This window comes from Oncorhynchus tshawytscha, linkage group LG14 (genome assembly GCF_018296145.1).
Source record: "Oncorhynchus tshawytscha isolate Ot180627B linkage group LG14, Otsh_v2.0, whole genome shotgun sequence".
Taxonomy (NCBI): Eukaryota; Metazoa; Chordata; class Actinopteri; order Salmoniformes; family Salmonidae; genus Oncorhynchus; species Oncorhynchus tshawytscha.
In genome coordinates, this window is record NC_056442.1 from 37,177,157 (window position 1) to 37,193,315 (window position 16,159).

Sequence of the window (16,159 nt, forward strand, 5' to 3'; positions counted from 1 at the left end):
TGCTTGCTATTATTGCAAGCTAACTGCAGCAGCTTTAGCTTGCTAGTTAGCTAGCTAGCTATTTTTCATCAACCAGGAGTATTCATTGTGAATTAGTATGATTTGTTATGAAGCTAGGCTTGCTACACTCTTTCCAAAGTGATGAAATTGTTGACACTTTTGTTTGATCAATGCATCATGTCTGTTTAATTTGTCAAACTTGTCATCAACATCATACTTCATACATGTCATTATCATTTGTTTTTAGAGATGCATGCCCCCCCAAATCTGTTGATGGAACCTGATACACGACCCTAGAGCATCATGAGCTTGGTCCTTCACGAGCTGCTTGTCTGCTGCAGAGGTTTAGAGAATGACAAAGCAACGGAGAGAAAGGTAATTTATGTCACTCATAAAATCAGTGCATTGAATCAATGGGCCTATTTCAACGTCTGTACACGGAACATTCTGTTCTTGTATCCAGAAAGAGGCTGACCGCTTCAGACAGCTCATCCGGTCTCCTGACACAGTGGAGGAGCTGGATCGCATTTCTGGAACCAGAGCTGCTAAAAGTTCCAAGCAGCTCACCTGGAATGCAGTCTTCAGGTACTATTTAAAAAATTATTATTATTATTTTTTTTTTTTACCTTTATTTAACCAGGCAAGTCAGTTAAGAACAAATTCTTATTTTCAATGACAGCCTGGGAACAGTGGGTTAACTGCCTGTTCAGGGGCAGAACGACAGATTTGTACCTTGTCAGCTCGGGGTTTGAACTTGCAACCTTCCGGTTCCTAGTCCAGCGCTCTAACCACTAGGCTATGCTGCCGCCTACAATGTGTATTACACAATTCCCACTATTAGGGGACTAATAGGCTGACCACACCGCTCACGCACGCGACGTGAGCATTGCAAAATCAATGTAGAAATCCATGTTATTCAATTATTGCACCCACACTGCTCGCGCGCGTCTGCTTTGCCAAGGGCTAAAATAGAAATCAGTTCTATTTCTGACGCAGATCGCGCTGCAAGTCCTGCCTCTCCCATCTCTTCATTGGTTTATAGAAGCAGGTGTAAACAAGTGTAAACAAGCCTTGCCATGTAAAATTGGCTTTGTATTTTGGTTTCTGATGTTATACCGTTGAAGTATGTCATATCCAGATTTTTAAAAAGAAAGAAAACGTGCCATCTCCTCATTGGTTATACCCACGTGGGTGATTGAAAGGCAAACTGTTTTGCCGGTCATCGTGGTAATACTATGAAAGTTTAGATGCCAATAACCATATAAGTTCAACGATTGAAAAGCCTGGAAGGAGGAGAGATAACTAGAAACGATTCGGTTGACCGTTTTATGTGTGGATTAATTGTCGGAGTAGAAGAGCTTGTGCATTTCAGATAAAATAACAACTCAATGTTTATATCCCAGGACAAATTAGCTAGCAACAGCTAGCTAGCTAAATAGGACAAAATAGCTAGCACGTGCAAGCTAACTAGCTAAATTGCCATAAATGTTTAATGCTTTTTGACCTATCCAAATTAATGTAATTGGTTCAATGTTTGTTTTGATATTTTAACCTGCGTGTCGTGATTGCGTTTGATGTAGGGGGACAAAATGTATTTATGCACGATAGCGCATGATGGCGCACGCGCACAGCCGGTCTGGGTTCCGTGTAAGGTGTAGCCAGGCTACTGTTTTTTTGAGTAAGTCCATCACTTTGAGTTCTCACTGTTTGCGTTCTCACTGTTTGCGTTCTCACTGCCTTTCTTTCAGGTTTCTGCAGAAGTATCTGCAGAAAGAGACTGAGCTGCTCCAGTCAGGGAAAGCCAACGTGTCAGCCACCACACAGGCCAACCGTCAGAAGAAGATGCAGGAGATCAGCAGCCTGGTCAAATACTTCATCCGCTGTGCCAACAAGAGTAAGGGTTTGGAGAATCCTACCAGATAAGATCATAGACCTATAGAGCCTAATGTCCATGTAACAGTACTCTTCTTGCGTTGTGTACAATCATCGACACGGACTCCAACTTGTAGCACTAGGTCTTGGAGATGTATTCTGATACACTGCATCTTGTGTGATGATCTAATAATATTTACAAAAAATGGATATAAAAAAAAATATTTTGACCACCTAATAGATGAAACTAAAAGGTAAAGCTGCGTATACAGAAGATGCAGACCCTGCTTTAAAACAGTCACTAAATATTCCAGTTGTTATACTATTCTCCATGAGAATTAGAGTGAAAAGTGGTTCATCAATATCCCTCATAGGTAAAAATATTTGTTACATGTTACACTCAACTACTTTAAAACAACCACGTAATTAAAGAAACCACCATAAGAGACTTTATCATATTCGTCACATTACCATCTTGTAACCTCTAATTATGGTCACAATGTCAAAACAAATAAAAGATGTCAATACCATTGACCCTCTGTATTCACATATTAACCTTCAAGAGCTAACTTTCTGCTGATTCATAATCTCAGTCAGTCTTGACACTGGTATAAATAATCTTCCTACCTAATACGACCCAGAGTACCTTAAACTGCATAAAGAGTGACAGTGTTGTGTACTGTTGCAATAGTGGGTCTGTCAACACAGTCAGTGCGTAACTGATCAGGTAAGGAATGGTCCGAGTTTGGTAGGTCAGTACGGATATTGTAAGCAGACTGGTCAATTAGCTCACTCACTACACTGTTACGGTCTGGGTCAGATTCTTGAAGACTCTCTGATCAAGGCAGATCTTCCAGCTGCAGTACATCTTCCATAGAATCCAAAGGTGGAATGTCCTGAGCATCCAAGGATCGCACATCACCCTCTAAGCTTGGGTCACCTGTTCCTTCAGAAGGCAACTCCGACATCCACACTTTTGTTCTCTACTCAGCATCCTCATCACCACGGCAGTTCCATGGCAGCTGAGACCACAAAGCGGTCCTCAGACTCTGTTAATCTAGACATCTGTTCCATCATCAACCGCAGCATAGTGAAGAGGAAGAAAGTTGACTGGCATTATCAGGTTGCGATATACCATATTCTCCTGTCCAGTGGAGCTGTTCTGAATATTAAAGGTGTAACTGTCAGCATTCAATCCAGTGACAAGATAGACAGTATCCTCCCAAAGGTCAGCGAGCTTCTGCTTTCCGCGCTCCCCCTTGTTAGCCAGCAACACTCGATCACCAATCTCCACGGGTGCTCCTCTGACTCTTCTGTCGTACATGCCTCTTCAACTGCTTAGCTGCAGATGCCTGTACTGTATTCATGACTTCTTTCAGATATCTCCTCAAGGGCTGAACAAACTGGTCATAGCCGACAACTTCTGGGTTCTCTGACAGAGCCAAAGACTATCAACAGGCAGTCTTGGTGTCCTCCCAAAAATTAACAGTAAAGGTGACAAAGCCTGTGGTCTCGTACAATTTGTACGCAAACGTAAGGGACTTCAGCGCCCAAGGCCATCTGTGCTTTGCTCTCGTTGGCAGGGTTTCCCAACATCCTATTCATCCTTTTGCAAGACCCGTTCCCCATCGGATGGTACGGCGTGGTGTGAGACTTCTGAACACCTGCAACCCTCAAGAGTTCTGCTATTAAAGCGCTCTAAATTGGCTCCTTGATCCGAGTGTATATGGCGAGGCACCCCGTAGACACAGAAATACTTGTTCCACAACCGATAAGCAACAGACTTAGCAGACTGGTTCGGACACAATAAGGAATGAGACAACTTTGTAAAGTGGCCAGTAACAACACATCCAGGGACTTGTTTGAAGAATTTTCTGCAGACCAAAAGTCGATGCACACTAGTTTGAGAGGCTCAGTTGTTATTATGCACTCCAGAGGAGCTATGACTTCCGGATCAGGAGTCTTGCTCACGATGTATCTCCTGCAGCACAACATATTCCTTTACCTCCCTCTCCAGGCCATGCCAGAAGAACTTCTGTCTTGTCAGGTAGACTGTTCTCTGTTGTCACTGGTGGCCAGCTTCATCATGGTCACCCTTCAACACCATCGCTTTCATGGAGGCTGGAACCACATACAGATACATTTCTCTTTGTAACCACATTCTTCGAAACACGATACAGTACACCCATCTTCATGGTCAACTTGTCCCAACTTCTGAGAAGACACAAAACCTCAACACTCATGGGCACGGTCTCTCCAGGATGGTCTTCTCCCCCTCTCCACAAAGATCACTCTGCTCATCACGCTGCTTACTCATCAGTAGATTGTATGGCAGGACATTGACATTTGTCTGCTCTGATGGCATTACAGCCTGCGGAAGCTGTGGCAACAGCAGTGCATGTGAGCCCACATCACCATCCCAGTACCTGTGTGAATGAAGAACCGCAGCAACTTCTTGTCTTGATAAAGCACCAGATGGGGGGGTCAACAGTAGCCTGGCAGCTAATAACCACCTCGTTGGTGTCAGAGGCTTTGTCAAAGGGGTGGTTGGACCAGCGAAACACACCTTGCACTCTGTCTGTGCGCACAGCGTTAGCTTCAGCCAGTAAGGTCTCGTACCGAATCCTTGTCAGTCTATGGAGTGCGTATGAAGAGCTCTCTGCTCAAAGCATCTGCAACAACAATTTTTGGCCCAGGGATGTCAAACTCATACGGTGTCAGCTTGGCGACCCATCTCTGTTCACAAGCATCAAGCTTTGCTTTGGTCAGGATGTATGTCAAGGGATTATTATCCGTCAATACAGCGAACTGCTGACTCCGTAACCAGTGGTGGAACTTGTTACAGAACTTGAGCCTGTGCGCAGGATACCTTGACTGCACATAACTGAGGGTCTTGCTCGCGAAGGCTATAGGTTTCGCTGTAGCTTCTTGTTCCTGTACCTGGGACAGCACAGCGCCTAAGCTGTTGCTGAGAGTAGAAAGTGTTTGCCGAAGTTGGGGTAGGACCAACAAAATCTGGTCCAGTAAGGCTTGCTTTAGCTGTAATAAGGCCTGTCTGCAGTCAACTTCCTGACATGTGAGTGTCACTTCTTTTTCCAGCGTGGAGCCTTGTATCCAGTTGTCCATCCAAAGAGAGGCTTTGTGATGGTCGAGCAACCATCAATGAACTGTTGGTTATACACCACTGTCCCAATGAATGACCTCAATGTCAGTGCCATCTTACATTAGAACAGCTTCTGCCACTCCTGTAATGGTCCTTGCCTTCTCAGGGTCTGTAGCTACACCATCCGCACTAATGATACGCCCCAGAAACTTCACAGACCTCTGTATAAAGTGACACTGTTTTGGCGCCAACTTCAGGTTCTGAGTCTTGAGACGCTCAAAAACCATTTCCAGGCGTTGTATAGCCAGATCTTCAGTGGGCGCATAGACTAAGACATCATCAAGGTAACACAGCAGGCCAAAAAAGTTCTGATCCTCAAAGATGTTTAGTATCATCCTCATAAAGGTTGCAGGACTATTACATAACCCATGTGGCATGCGGTTGTATTCGTACAATCCAAATGGCGATGTAAAAGCTGTGAATCTCCGGTCATCCTCATGCACATCCACATTGTAGTAGCCATTGTCGAGAAAAAGGCATTTCCACCTAAAGCAGCCAGTGAGTCAGCCTGGTTAGGGAGTGGGTGGTCATCTTTGATGGTGCGTGCATTGATCAGATGAAAATCAGCACAGAGTCTCAGGTCTCCAGACTTCGTCCAGACAAGGACATGGGTGAGGCGAACTCACTACTGGACTTCCTTATGATTTCACGTTATTCCATCTTATTCAACGCTTGCTTAAGCTTCTCATAATGATTTGGTGAAAGGCATCCATATGGCATCCGAAAGGGTTTCTCACCACTCAGTTGACTGCGATAAAAACATCCGGTAGCTTTTCCACAATCCAACTTGTGCCTGGAAAAGATGGATTGGTACTCAGTTATGAGCTGGATGAGTTTCTTCTTACCAGCAGAAGACACTTGACCGGAGTCAACGTCAATATCAGTCAAATCTAAGTCACGTAAGACCCCAGGACTGTTTGAACTGTCAGGTCCGTCAGTATCATCAACTCTGTTGGAACCGTCATCAGGCAGAGTCAAATCATCTTAGCAGTCAGTGAGTATGTCAGCCATTCTCTGCACGTGGTGCTGTAAAGCTGCTGGTCATCATTCACACAGTCAAAAGTCCTCTAGATCCATGTAAGGAAAGACATTGGCTAAAGTGGTGTTTCGTCTCAATGTCTTCTGAGAAGGGTTTATCACTTTAACAGGGAGCCACCCATCCCCCCGCAACATATCTACCATCCTCCCTACCAGGATTGACCTTGGTGTTGACCTTGAACTGCTGGGCTCAATGAGAACAGCACTGCCAGCTGATAGATTCTGAGTTTCGTGGTCTGCCTAAGACTAAGTGTTTCTGCATAGGCTCTAGAGTCACCGCCCCTTTCAGTCTCAAAGTTCCAACTTTGTCAGGTACTTCACTGTCTCTCCATCTCTCCACATAACCATCATGTTGATTAGCTTGCTCTCCTCACCCCCGTCACACACAGGAGTATAAACCCTCTTCCAGAAATCTCCATTAGTCTTCAGGTGGCGAATTAAGTGCTTTAGGAGATTTCTGCCCAAGATGAGGTCATCACTTTGGCCCTCAACCACCAGTGTAGACACAGCAAAACTACAGGCGTACATCTCCAGCTCACATACTCCCAAAGGCCTCATCTTCGTCCCACCATAACCAACCAAAGCTACCTCTGTAGTACTCAATGATGGAGTTTAACACTCCTGCACGCAAAAGCTCAGGTAAGACCCTAGAGCTCAAGGTACAAGCCATCAACCCACTGTCAAGCATCGCTCTCACTTCCACTTCTCCTCCTATTAACACCTTGGCATAGAATAAATCATCATATAGGGAAAGTCACTGAGTGCTGCATCATGATACTATTCTCAGTCTCATTTCATCACAAACACTTATATACAGACTCCAAATCAACATCTCTCACTGATGGGGACTACGAAAGGCCAAAAACTCTCCCCTTCTACATGCAAGTCTACTAGTTTTCCGTGAGCTGAGCCGTGATTACTGTAGGGACTCCAACAGCTGTGCTCAGGGCCTTGTGGCACTGAGTGTCCGTGGCAAGCTACATGACAAAGAAAGCAGAGGTGATTGGCCCTGCAGTGAAAGTATCATGTCCAGCATCCCCGCACACTTCACATGTCCCATTAGACCTCAATTTGTTCCTATTCCCTTTTTGAAACTAACGGTGAGACTGTTGTGGCCTCTGCTCCAGCACACGCTCCAGCATTGCAAGGGTACATTCCATCGGCTCAGAGCCCTGGGCACTGAGCCCTGAGTAGCCTGGTCTGGGGAAGGCACCGCATTCGGTGATTCCATGTGGAGCCCCACAACAGGCATGGTGAGCGGCCTGACAGCACCAACTTCCTGCTTCATTGTTACGATGGCTGGGGTCACCTTAGATAAGTGAGAGTACCTCCGCTCCCTTCTGTATTCATCCAGCCTCTCATGAACATCTTCAGTGGTCCACTGCTGTAATGGCTTGCACTTAAAGATAAGCGACAGTTCAGCGTTAGGGCACTGTCTGAGGAACATGACTGTGAGCTCACAAGATGGGTCTTCAACACTTTTCTTGTGTCTTTTTAGACAATCTTCAGCAACCTCCATAGCCCTGTTTAGTCTGAGCCAATAGTTGAATGGTTCATCAGTCAGTGGTAATGTGGCATAAAAGTCAGCGAAGGGCATGCTTGAAATAGAAGTGTCACTAAAATGTTGTTTCAGTAAAGGCCCAAGATGGGACTTGGGCCTTTTATATTAATCAACAGAGGGACTGCTGCGTATGCCCACTTGAACAACATTGCGGGCCCTTCTCATAAGCCTACGCATAACATCTGCTTGGTCCACCACAGATACGCCCCTCTTACGCATGTAAACCATGACCATATCCTGCCACTCATGCACTGTGCACTTTTCAGAGCCATCCCCCCTAAAGTACACCGGCTCCTTGATAGACTTCAATACCAGGTACAATTGTCTTTGATTCCAAACAGGAGGAAATGTTTTCCCCAATGGAATGACCAATCTGCTGTACAATGTCTGCTATGAAATCCATGGAGATTTCATAGCTCCCTGTATTTGGCAAACCTCTTTCATTCACATCCTTGTTCGTTTCCCTGTTGAAACTATCATCGAAACCTCCAAAACTCTCCTGTTTAGGCATGCGTGTAGAAGCAACCAGAATTCTGGCTGAACCCCTACCAACAGATGGTGACAGATTAAATGTCAGGAAACCCCTACCTCTCCCAACACCTCACCTTCCATCTTAATAATGGGAAATCAACACACTAAAACAAAAATGCAAAACATTTTAAAATAAAATAAATAAAAACTCACCTCAAAATGTAACATTTACACTGGTAAAAACCCATACTAGTTATACCAGATATATACTAGAATTGCAAATAAACAAGTAACACAAAAGTTATCGTTTATCCGTGAAAAGAAAGTTCCAATCAATATAGAAAGTCTCAATAAGAGAAATCACCAACTTTAGTAATCAAAAAATGACGCACTAGTACCCTCTTGTGGCGAAACGCGATATCGCCATAAACTGCACTAGCAAAGTCTTACGTGATTCTCCAAGGGCAACCTGAGATGGAAATCCAGCGAAGGATGATCCGATCCAGAAGAACGGTGCTTGTTCACTGGGGAACGTAGTTACCAGAATAATACAACGATTACAATACACAATGTACCTGATAAGAAGCACAAAATTGCACATCATGCAATGCACGATTCAATCTGCACTCAAGAACTGTACAAAATACACGAAACCCCCACACCAGACACAGTAAGTTGCTAGCTGGAATTCTCTACAACAAAATGCACAAAAAACGCTTAATCTTGTGTGATGTACAAATAAATGGTACATTCAAATCATCACTTGGGAGTATAAAAATCACTTTTGACGTGTGCTTTGCAACCAACAACCTAATGCTGGTTTGGTGCTTGTTCACTGGGACGATTCTAACTTAAACATCCTCCCTCAAGCAAGTCACACAAACCAGCCAATAAGATGCCATGTTGAGTAGGTGAAGGCAAGATAAAACTAAAACCAATTGGCTTAACAAAGTGGCAAGGGGAATCACCAATATGTGTCTGAAATGGCTCACTATTCCTTATATAGTGCACTACTTTTGACTAGGGCCTGTAGGGCTCTGATGAAAAGTAGTTCCATTTTGGACGTACCGACTTTATTGTAGTCGCTCTGGGTACTTTAACCCTCCACTTCTCTCCCTACAGGAGGGCCTCGGCTGAATTGTGGCGAGCTCCTGAATCATGTGATGGAGGTGCTGCGGAGCTCATTCAGCTGCTTGGCCTATGGGGAGGACTACAGCAGCATCCTGCTCAAGAACATCCTGTCTGTCCGCAAGTACTGGTGTGACATCACCCAGCAGCAGTGGCACAGTCAGTGGTTTTTATTGTTCCTCTCTCAATACAGCAGAGACTTGAATTGTTTTTTAATGTAACTAGGCAAGTCAGTTAAGATCTAATTCTTATTTACAATGACGGCCGACCAGGGAACAGTGGGTAACTGCCTTGTTCGGGGGCAAAATGACATATTTTTACAGTGTCAGATTTTTTTACCTTGAGCTAACTGCAGAAATCTGCCGTCAGGTGATGAAGCTAACCTTTCGGTTACTGGCCCAACACTAACCACTATGCTACCTGCCACCCCTGTTGAATGTAATCTATGAATGTTAGGGGGAAGTAATTGGTGATGTTTTGGAGTAATTGCAGCTAGTAATAGAAAATACAAACAAACACAATGTAAATGCTTGATTGAGGTCATGGGTCCGCAATGCAATGTATTGTCCAGATTTGGATTTCATTCTTGTGAGTTTCTAAACAATGAATTCTCTAATATTCATCTAGATTTGCTGGATCTGTATTGTGGCCTTTTCACTGGTTCCTCCAAGGCCATAAATCGTGTGCTTGTGAGCAGGATCATCCACACTGCAGTCCAGGGCTGCTGTCTGCAGACTGAGGGCTTCAGCCATACACTCTTCAGCTTCTTCTCCAGAGCACTGCTCAATGCCAGGTACGATGACAATAACTGCGAGACGTGACCTGTATCATGCAAGGGAGTTGCTACTTGCCACAGTCATTTTCCAGTACTGCGCCTCAGCGACTGTAGGTGTAAGTTGTCTAATGTGTAAACCTACTAAACTGAACTCTTAGAAATTGAGTCTACAGCAGTGGGGGCTGGTGGGAGGAGCTATAGGAGGACGGGCTCATTGTAATGGCTGGAATTGAATAAATGGAACGGCGTCAAACATGTGGTTTCCATTATATGTTTGATACTGTTCCATTGATTCCATTCCAGCCATTACAATGAGCCTGTCCTCCTATAGCTCCTCCCACCAGCCTCCTCTGGTCTACAGTAAGACCTACCGTCAAGAGACTTCATCCATTACACTGCATGTGATATGTTCTCTCCAGGCAGGAGAGACACTTGGCAGTGGTGGAGCACTTGGTCTCTGCTCTGAACGTCTTCCTGAGGTCTACTGCCATGAACTGCCGTATGAGGGTGTGTCGGCTGGGTGAGGAGCTCCTGCCCTCTGTGCTCTATGTGTGGACACAGATGAGGCCCTGCACCACTCTCAAAGAGGAGATAGTAGAGTTCTTCAACCTGCAGCTCTGTGTACATCATCCCAAAGGATCAAAGACACAAGACACAGGTATGGCTGGAATTTTGTGGACAGACTGAAAACTGAAAAAACACCATTGTCTTTATGAATCTGTTTCGATGTTGAACGATGAAAAATGGTGGAACAACAGACAAGTGTGAAGTGTTTTCAACACGGAAACCCTTGAAGTAGAATTATATTATAGATTATGATTGATACAGCCCATCTGACAACTTTTCTTGACCATTCCACCCCTCACTATTCCAGGAGCCTACGCTGAGGACTGGGTCAAATGGCAGAGTCTACTCTATAACCTGTATGATGCCCTGGTGAGTGAGATCAGCCAGATTGGGAGCCGGGGGAAATATGCCACAGGGTCGCGCCACATCGCTGTGAAGGAGAACCTTATGGAGCTGACTGCAGAAATCTGCCATCAGGTGATAAAGCTAAGATCCTTAATTTTTCCATCTTGACTTCATTTAGTTCAAGACTAAAACCTGAGCTGTGCTGACATCATCTGACATAGTTCTCCTGTTTTTAAGAATGAAAATGGATGATTTTAGTATTGTTGGTCTCATCTTCATGTTTTGGGTGTTTGACTGTTTCTCAGCTCTTTAGCGAGGATTGTAACTTCCAGATGCTGGAGGTGACTCAGGCCCACCTCAGAGCCACCCAGAGAGGCAGTCCACACGGCACGCCCAGCAAGCGTAGACGCATTGACTTGGGCTGGGAGGTTCTCCGAGACCACCTGCAGCCACACCATAGTGACTTTGACGTCATACCATGGTGAGAAAAGACAATATCACACCAAGGTTCAGTGCTCATTAACTTGCCAAATATCCTTATATTTAGTACAATCAAACTCTTCACAGCTCCATATCCTCTGTGTTCCCCAACTCAACAATACAATGTTCCTATCTAGGTTACAGATCACATCAGTGTTGACCTCTAAGTACCCCTCCATGGTGCCTGGCCAGGAGCTGGTTCCTCTGCTATCCGTCCTTTGCCAGCTGCTGGGGGAGCAGCGGCGGGGTGACAGGGGGCCCTACGTGCTGCGCTGCCTGAGGGAGGTGGCTCGCTGCCAGGCCACACACCCAGAGAGGGCCCAATCCTACAGGGCTGAACTGGGCAGGCTGTGGGGCCGTGTCTGGGCCCTGGCTCTACGGGGGGTCAGCTCCCCCCAGACTGAGGCACTCAGTCTGGCCCTGCTGTCCACCATCCTCCAGGGAGCCTTCATTCCCATTGACAGAGAGCTTTGGAAGCTCTTCTCTGGCTCGGCCTGCAAGCCCTCTGAGTGAGTCCTTGGCTTTGATGAATGATTTTGTCGTATAAAGTCACTTCCTCAACATTTGATTTATTAATTTACTCTTTGCAAACTATAGTGCTTTATGTTTTTATCTCTGAAGGACGATTTTATCCTCTGTCTCTATGTCTGCAGTGCTGCTGCTCTGTGTTTGGCCCAGGCCCTCCTCAAGTGTCCTGTTCTTAAGAGCCTGGGCACTGGGTGGGACCATGCAGGGGCCGTGGAGGGGGTCGGGCCACCCAGCCTCAAGGAGAACATCATGAGCTGGCTGCTGATGAATGAACAGAGTGAAGAGGCAGAGGAGAGCTCAAGACCACACCCCATCATCTGCAGGTGGGCAGTTTATCACTGGGCTCATATCGCATTTTTATTCACGCTTAACCTCTCTGCTAGTGTTGTCTAAATCAAATAACAAGTCACATGTGCCAAATACAACCGCTGTAGACCTTAGTGAAATGCTTACTTACGAGCCTCTAACCAACAATGCAGTTTAAAAAAAATACAGCTAAGAATAAGAGATAAAAGTAACAAGTAATTAAAGAGCAGCAGTAAAATAACAATAGTAAGACTATATACAGGGGGGTACCCATACAGAGTCAATGTGCGGGGGCACCAGTTAGTTGAGGTACTATATACATGTAGGTAGTGTTATTAAAGTGACTATGCATAGATGACAACAGAGACTAGCAGTGGTGTAAAGAGGGGGGGTGGGGTGGCAATGCAAATAGTCTGGGTAGCCATTTGACTAAATGTTCATGAGTCTTATGGCATGGGTGTAGAAGCTGTTTAAAAGCCTCTTGGACCTACACTTGGCACTCCGGTACCGCTTGCCGTGTGGTTGGATAGAGAACAGTCTATGACTAGGGTGGCTGGAGTCTTTGACAATTTTTAGGGCCTTCCTCTGACACCGCCTGGTTTAGAGGTCCTGGATGGCAGGAAGCTTAGCCCCAGTGATGTACTGGGTCGTACACACTATCCTCTGTAGTGCCTTGCGGTAGGAGGCCGAGCAGTTGCCATACCAGGCAGTGATGCAACCCGTCATGATGCTCTCGATGCTGCAGCTGTAGAGCCTTTTGAGGATCTGAGGACCCATGCCAAATCTTTGATTTGAGGTCTGAGATCTTGGCCAACAACCTCCTTCCCTCACTAAGAGCATTGAAGATGGGTCGTGGCTGGGTCTTCCAGCATGACAACGACCCAAAACACACAGCCAGGGCAACTAAGGAGTGGCTCCGTAAGAAGCATCTCAAGGTCTCCAGACCTGAACCCAATAGAAAATCTTTGGAGGGAGCTGAAAGTCCGTATTGCCCAGCGACAGCCCCGAAACCTGAAGGATCTGGAGAAGGTCTGTATGGAGGAGTGGGCAAAAATCCCTACTGCAGTGTGTGCAAACCTGGTCAAGAACTACAGGAAATGTATGATCTCTGTAATTGCAAACAAAGGTTGCTGTACCAAATATTAAGTTCTGCTTTTCTGATGTATCAAATACTTATGTCATGCAATAAAATGCAAATTAATTACTTAAAAATCATACAATGTGATTTTCTGGATTTTTGTTTTAGATTCCGTCTCTCACAGTTGAAGTGTACCTATGATAAAAAATTACAGACCTCTACATGCTTTGTTAGTAGGAAAACCTGCAAAATTGGCAGTGTATCAAATACTTGTTCTCCCCACTACATGCTGATAGAAATTTGGTAAAACGGATTTAATTTTCCCTGCGTTAAAGTCCCAGGCTACTAGGAGCGCCGCCTCTGGGTGAGCGTTTTCTTGTTTGCCTATGGCGGAATACAGCTCATTCAATGCTGTCTTAGTGCCAGTCTCTGACTGTGGTGGTACGTAAACTGCTACAAAGAATACAGATGAAAACTCTCTCGGTAGGTAGTGTGGTCTACAGCTTATCATGAGATACTCTTCCTCAGGCAAGCAAAACTTTGAGACTTCCTTAGATATTGTGCACCAGCTGTTATTTACTAGTGGGATTATTTTGTCTTGGTACAATGTTTTACATCTGTAATTGTTTTAACACATTCCTAATAAGAGTTTGTCTTATTCCTCTTTTCACAGGGATTTTCCTCATAACCTCATCCCCAGAATCCTTGTGCCTTTGACCCTCAAAGACACCCGAGCTGGCATTATGTTTCTCCTTGGAGCAAAGGGACTTGAGAGGTGAGGGAAATATTTATCTAAAACCGATAAATTCAACCATATTGTTATCAGTGTCAACATAACTCCATAGATTTCATGCCGCCTTCAATCTTTCCTTCTGCCTAAAGTGCTGTGATGCAAGAGCAAGCACAAGTGGAAGTTAAAGGTTCCCTGAGTGAGATTGAGAGCATGTACCTGCAGTTCAGCTTTGACGAGATGCCCTCTAACCCCATGGCGAAAGTGATGGTGTCCTCAGCCGGCACCCAGCTCACTGTTGTCCCCAGCCTTAAACACAAGCTGGAGCAGGGCCTCTTGTCTGTGGCTGACCACCTACTCAACTGCTACTCCCCAGATGTGAGTGAATGCCTATGTTAGAACCATGGTTGTGTGAGTTGGTGTATGTTCAAACTAAGTACTGTGTGTGTTTTCTCCTCAGTCTCAGACCACACCACCAGAATGCCTGGTTCGTTGTTCAAGTCTCCTTACTGGCGTTTTAGCAGGATATGTCTCTACTGGTCTCCTGACTGAGGAAGAAGCCTGCCATTCCCAACTCTTCCTAAAGGCCAAGGTAGTCTGAACGGGTTGATAACATTTCTTTAATGCCTGCAGAAAATCCACATATATGTAATTCATTGTATATTCTGTTGGCTTTTCAAAGGCACTGGTCCAGGATTTTAGTGAGTACATATCTAATGTGAAGGTGAAGATTGCAGAGGATGGGACAATGACCACACTCAGGTCTGTCATGCGGCTGTGCACACAGTGTGTCAACAGAGGGGTTAAGGTAAGTCAAGCATTCTTCCTCGTCGTTATCACCACCATCAACATCTGTGTGTAAAATCTGTCTCTCTATCTGTACTTTCATTGACTTCCACATATCCTCTCCCACAGGACAGTATGAGCTCTGTCTCTTGCAACTTGTTCATGAAGATTTTCCCTGGAAGACTTTTGACTGAACTGGCAGAAATATGCAAACTGTTGGTGAGTCATGGAGAGTTTGCTTTCTGTCCCATGAACCATCATTTGGACCTGTTTAACCACTCTATAATGATCTGAATTATGTAAGCTCACCCTGTGTCTCTGTTTCTAACTCACAGCTGAACAGCTCCTGTAAGAGAGGTAGTGTGGGGATTGAGGAGGAGATCACAGATGAGGACTGGGACATGACGAGGACACAGGCTGACCAGCAGGAGGATATTGACCTGTTTGATGATGGAGACGGACCACAGACCAGCACATCTAAGGGGACTCACAGACAGAATGTGGACCCCAATGACACCCAGTGTGGTTTTGGCAAGTGGATGATATCCTTCGTATGCCACATGTAAAATTAACCCCTCAGCATCAGCCACTATGCCAGGATAATAGAGGTGGAGCTATTGACATTGTGTACACCCCATCTGATTCTTTCAGATCAATGAGATATTTCCAGAGGTAGGGGCTTGGCAGATGATAATCAGACCAGGCATTGTCCTCTATGCATTTCTAGGAATCAACCAGTGACCAGATGGTCATTTAAATACTCTTATCTTCTCCTAGATGCTAAAAGCCTACTGGCTGAGGAGCATTTGGCCCAGCAGGATTTAGCCATCTTGGCCAGTCTAGAGTTCCTGTCCCTGTGTGTATCGGCTGAGTTTATCCACGGGCTCTCTTTCAAACCAGTGGAGGTTCGCCGCAGGTTACTACTGCTGCTGGAGCAGATAGACTGCACCAAGCCACTACACCTCAACATGGTGAGTGACCAGGACTGTGTAGTGGGGTCAATGTTGTACAGCTAATCGTTGTTCCCTACCAATCATGTTGGAAATGACGACTGATGATGATCTTGTATCTCTAACATGGAATACTAATAGTTCATTATTTTCCTGTCCCCCCTCAGTACCTGGTCCTTCTGAAGAAACTACCTGCTGAGGACACATCGCTGGCAGCTGAAGAGTTTGACTCACTCCTCAGACCTCTGGCGTAAGAAAGGCCTCTGTTTCTAGATTCATATGTCAAGTATACTATGCTATACAGTAGGTGTCAAGTATACTATGCTATACAGTAGGTGTCAAGTATACTATGCTATACAGTAGGTGCTGGAGACGTTAGGA

The 16,159-nt window shown here is 45.3% G+C and overlaps 1 protein-coding gene across 3 annotated transcripts in view; it reads left to right on the forward strand.

The window, feature by feature from the left end:
- atm (ATM serine/threonine kinase) overlaps nt 1–16,159 on the forward strand; it is a 39,943-nt gene that overhangs the window by 205 nt on the left and 23,579 nt on the right. For all 3 annotated transcript variants that reach the window (XM_024445292.2, XM_024445295.2, XM_024445294.2), the window contains exons 2-19: nt 248–375; nt 464–585; nt 1,749–1,894; nt 9,228–9,392; nt 9,861–10,026; nt 10,428–10,666; nt 10,883–11,052; nt 11,226–11,401; nt 11,538–11,909; nt 12,054–12,251; nt 13,986–14,087; nt 14,195–14,420; nt 14,503–14,634; nt 14,725–14,850; nt 14,958–15,047; nt 15,164–15,359; nt 15,606–15,799; nt 15,946–16,028. In XM_024445292.2, coding sequence (XP_024301060.1) covers nt 304–375; nt 464–585; nt 1,749–1,894; nt 9,228–9,392; nt 9,861–10,026; nt 10,428–10,666; nt 10,883–11,052; nt 11,226–11,401; nt 11,538–11,909; nt 12,054–12,251; nt 13,986–14,087; nt 14,195–14,420; nt 14,503–14,634; nt 14,725–14,850; nt 14,958–15,047; nt 15,164–15,359; nt 15,606–15,799; nt 15,946–16,028 — 2,975 coding nt within the window. In that variant the 5' untranslated portion in view covers nt 248–303. The remainder of the gene's footprint in view (nt 1–247; nt 376–463; nt 586–1,748; nt 1,895–9,227; nt 9,393–9,860; nt 10,027–10,427; nt 10,667–10,882; nt 11,053–11,225; nt 11,402–11,537; nt 11,910–12,053; nt 12,252–13,985; nt 14,088–14,194; nt 14,421–14,502; nt 14,635–14,724; nt 14,851–14,957; nt 15,048–15,163; nt 15,360–15,605; nt 15,800–15,945; nt 16,029–16,159) is intronic.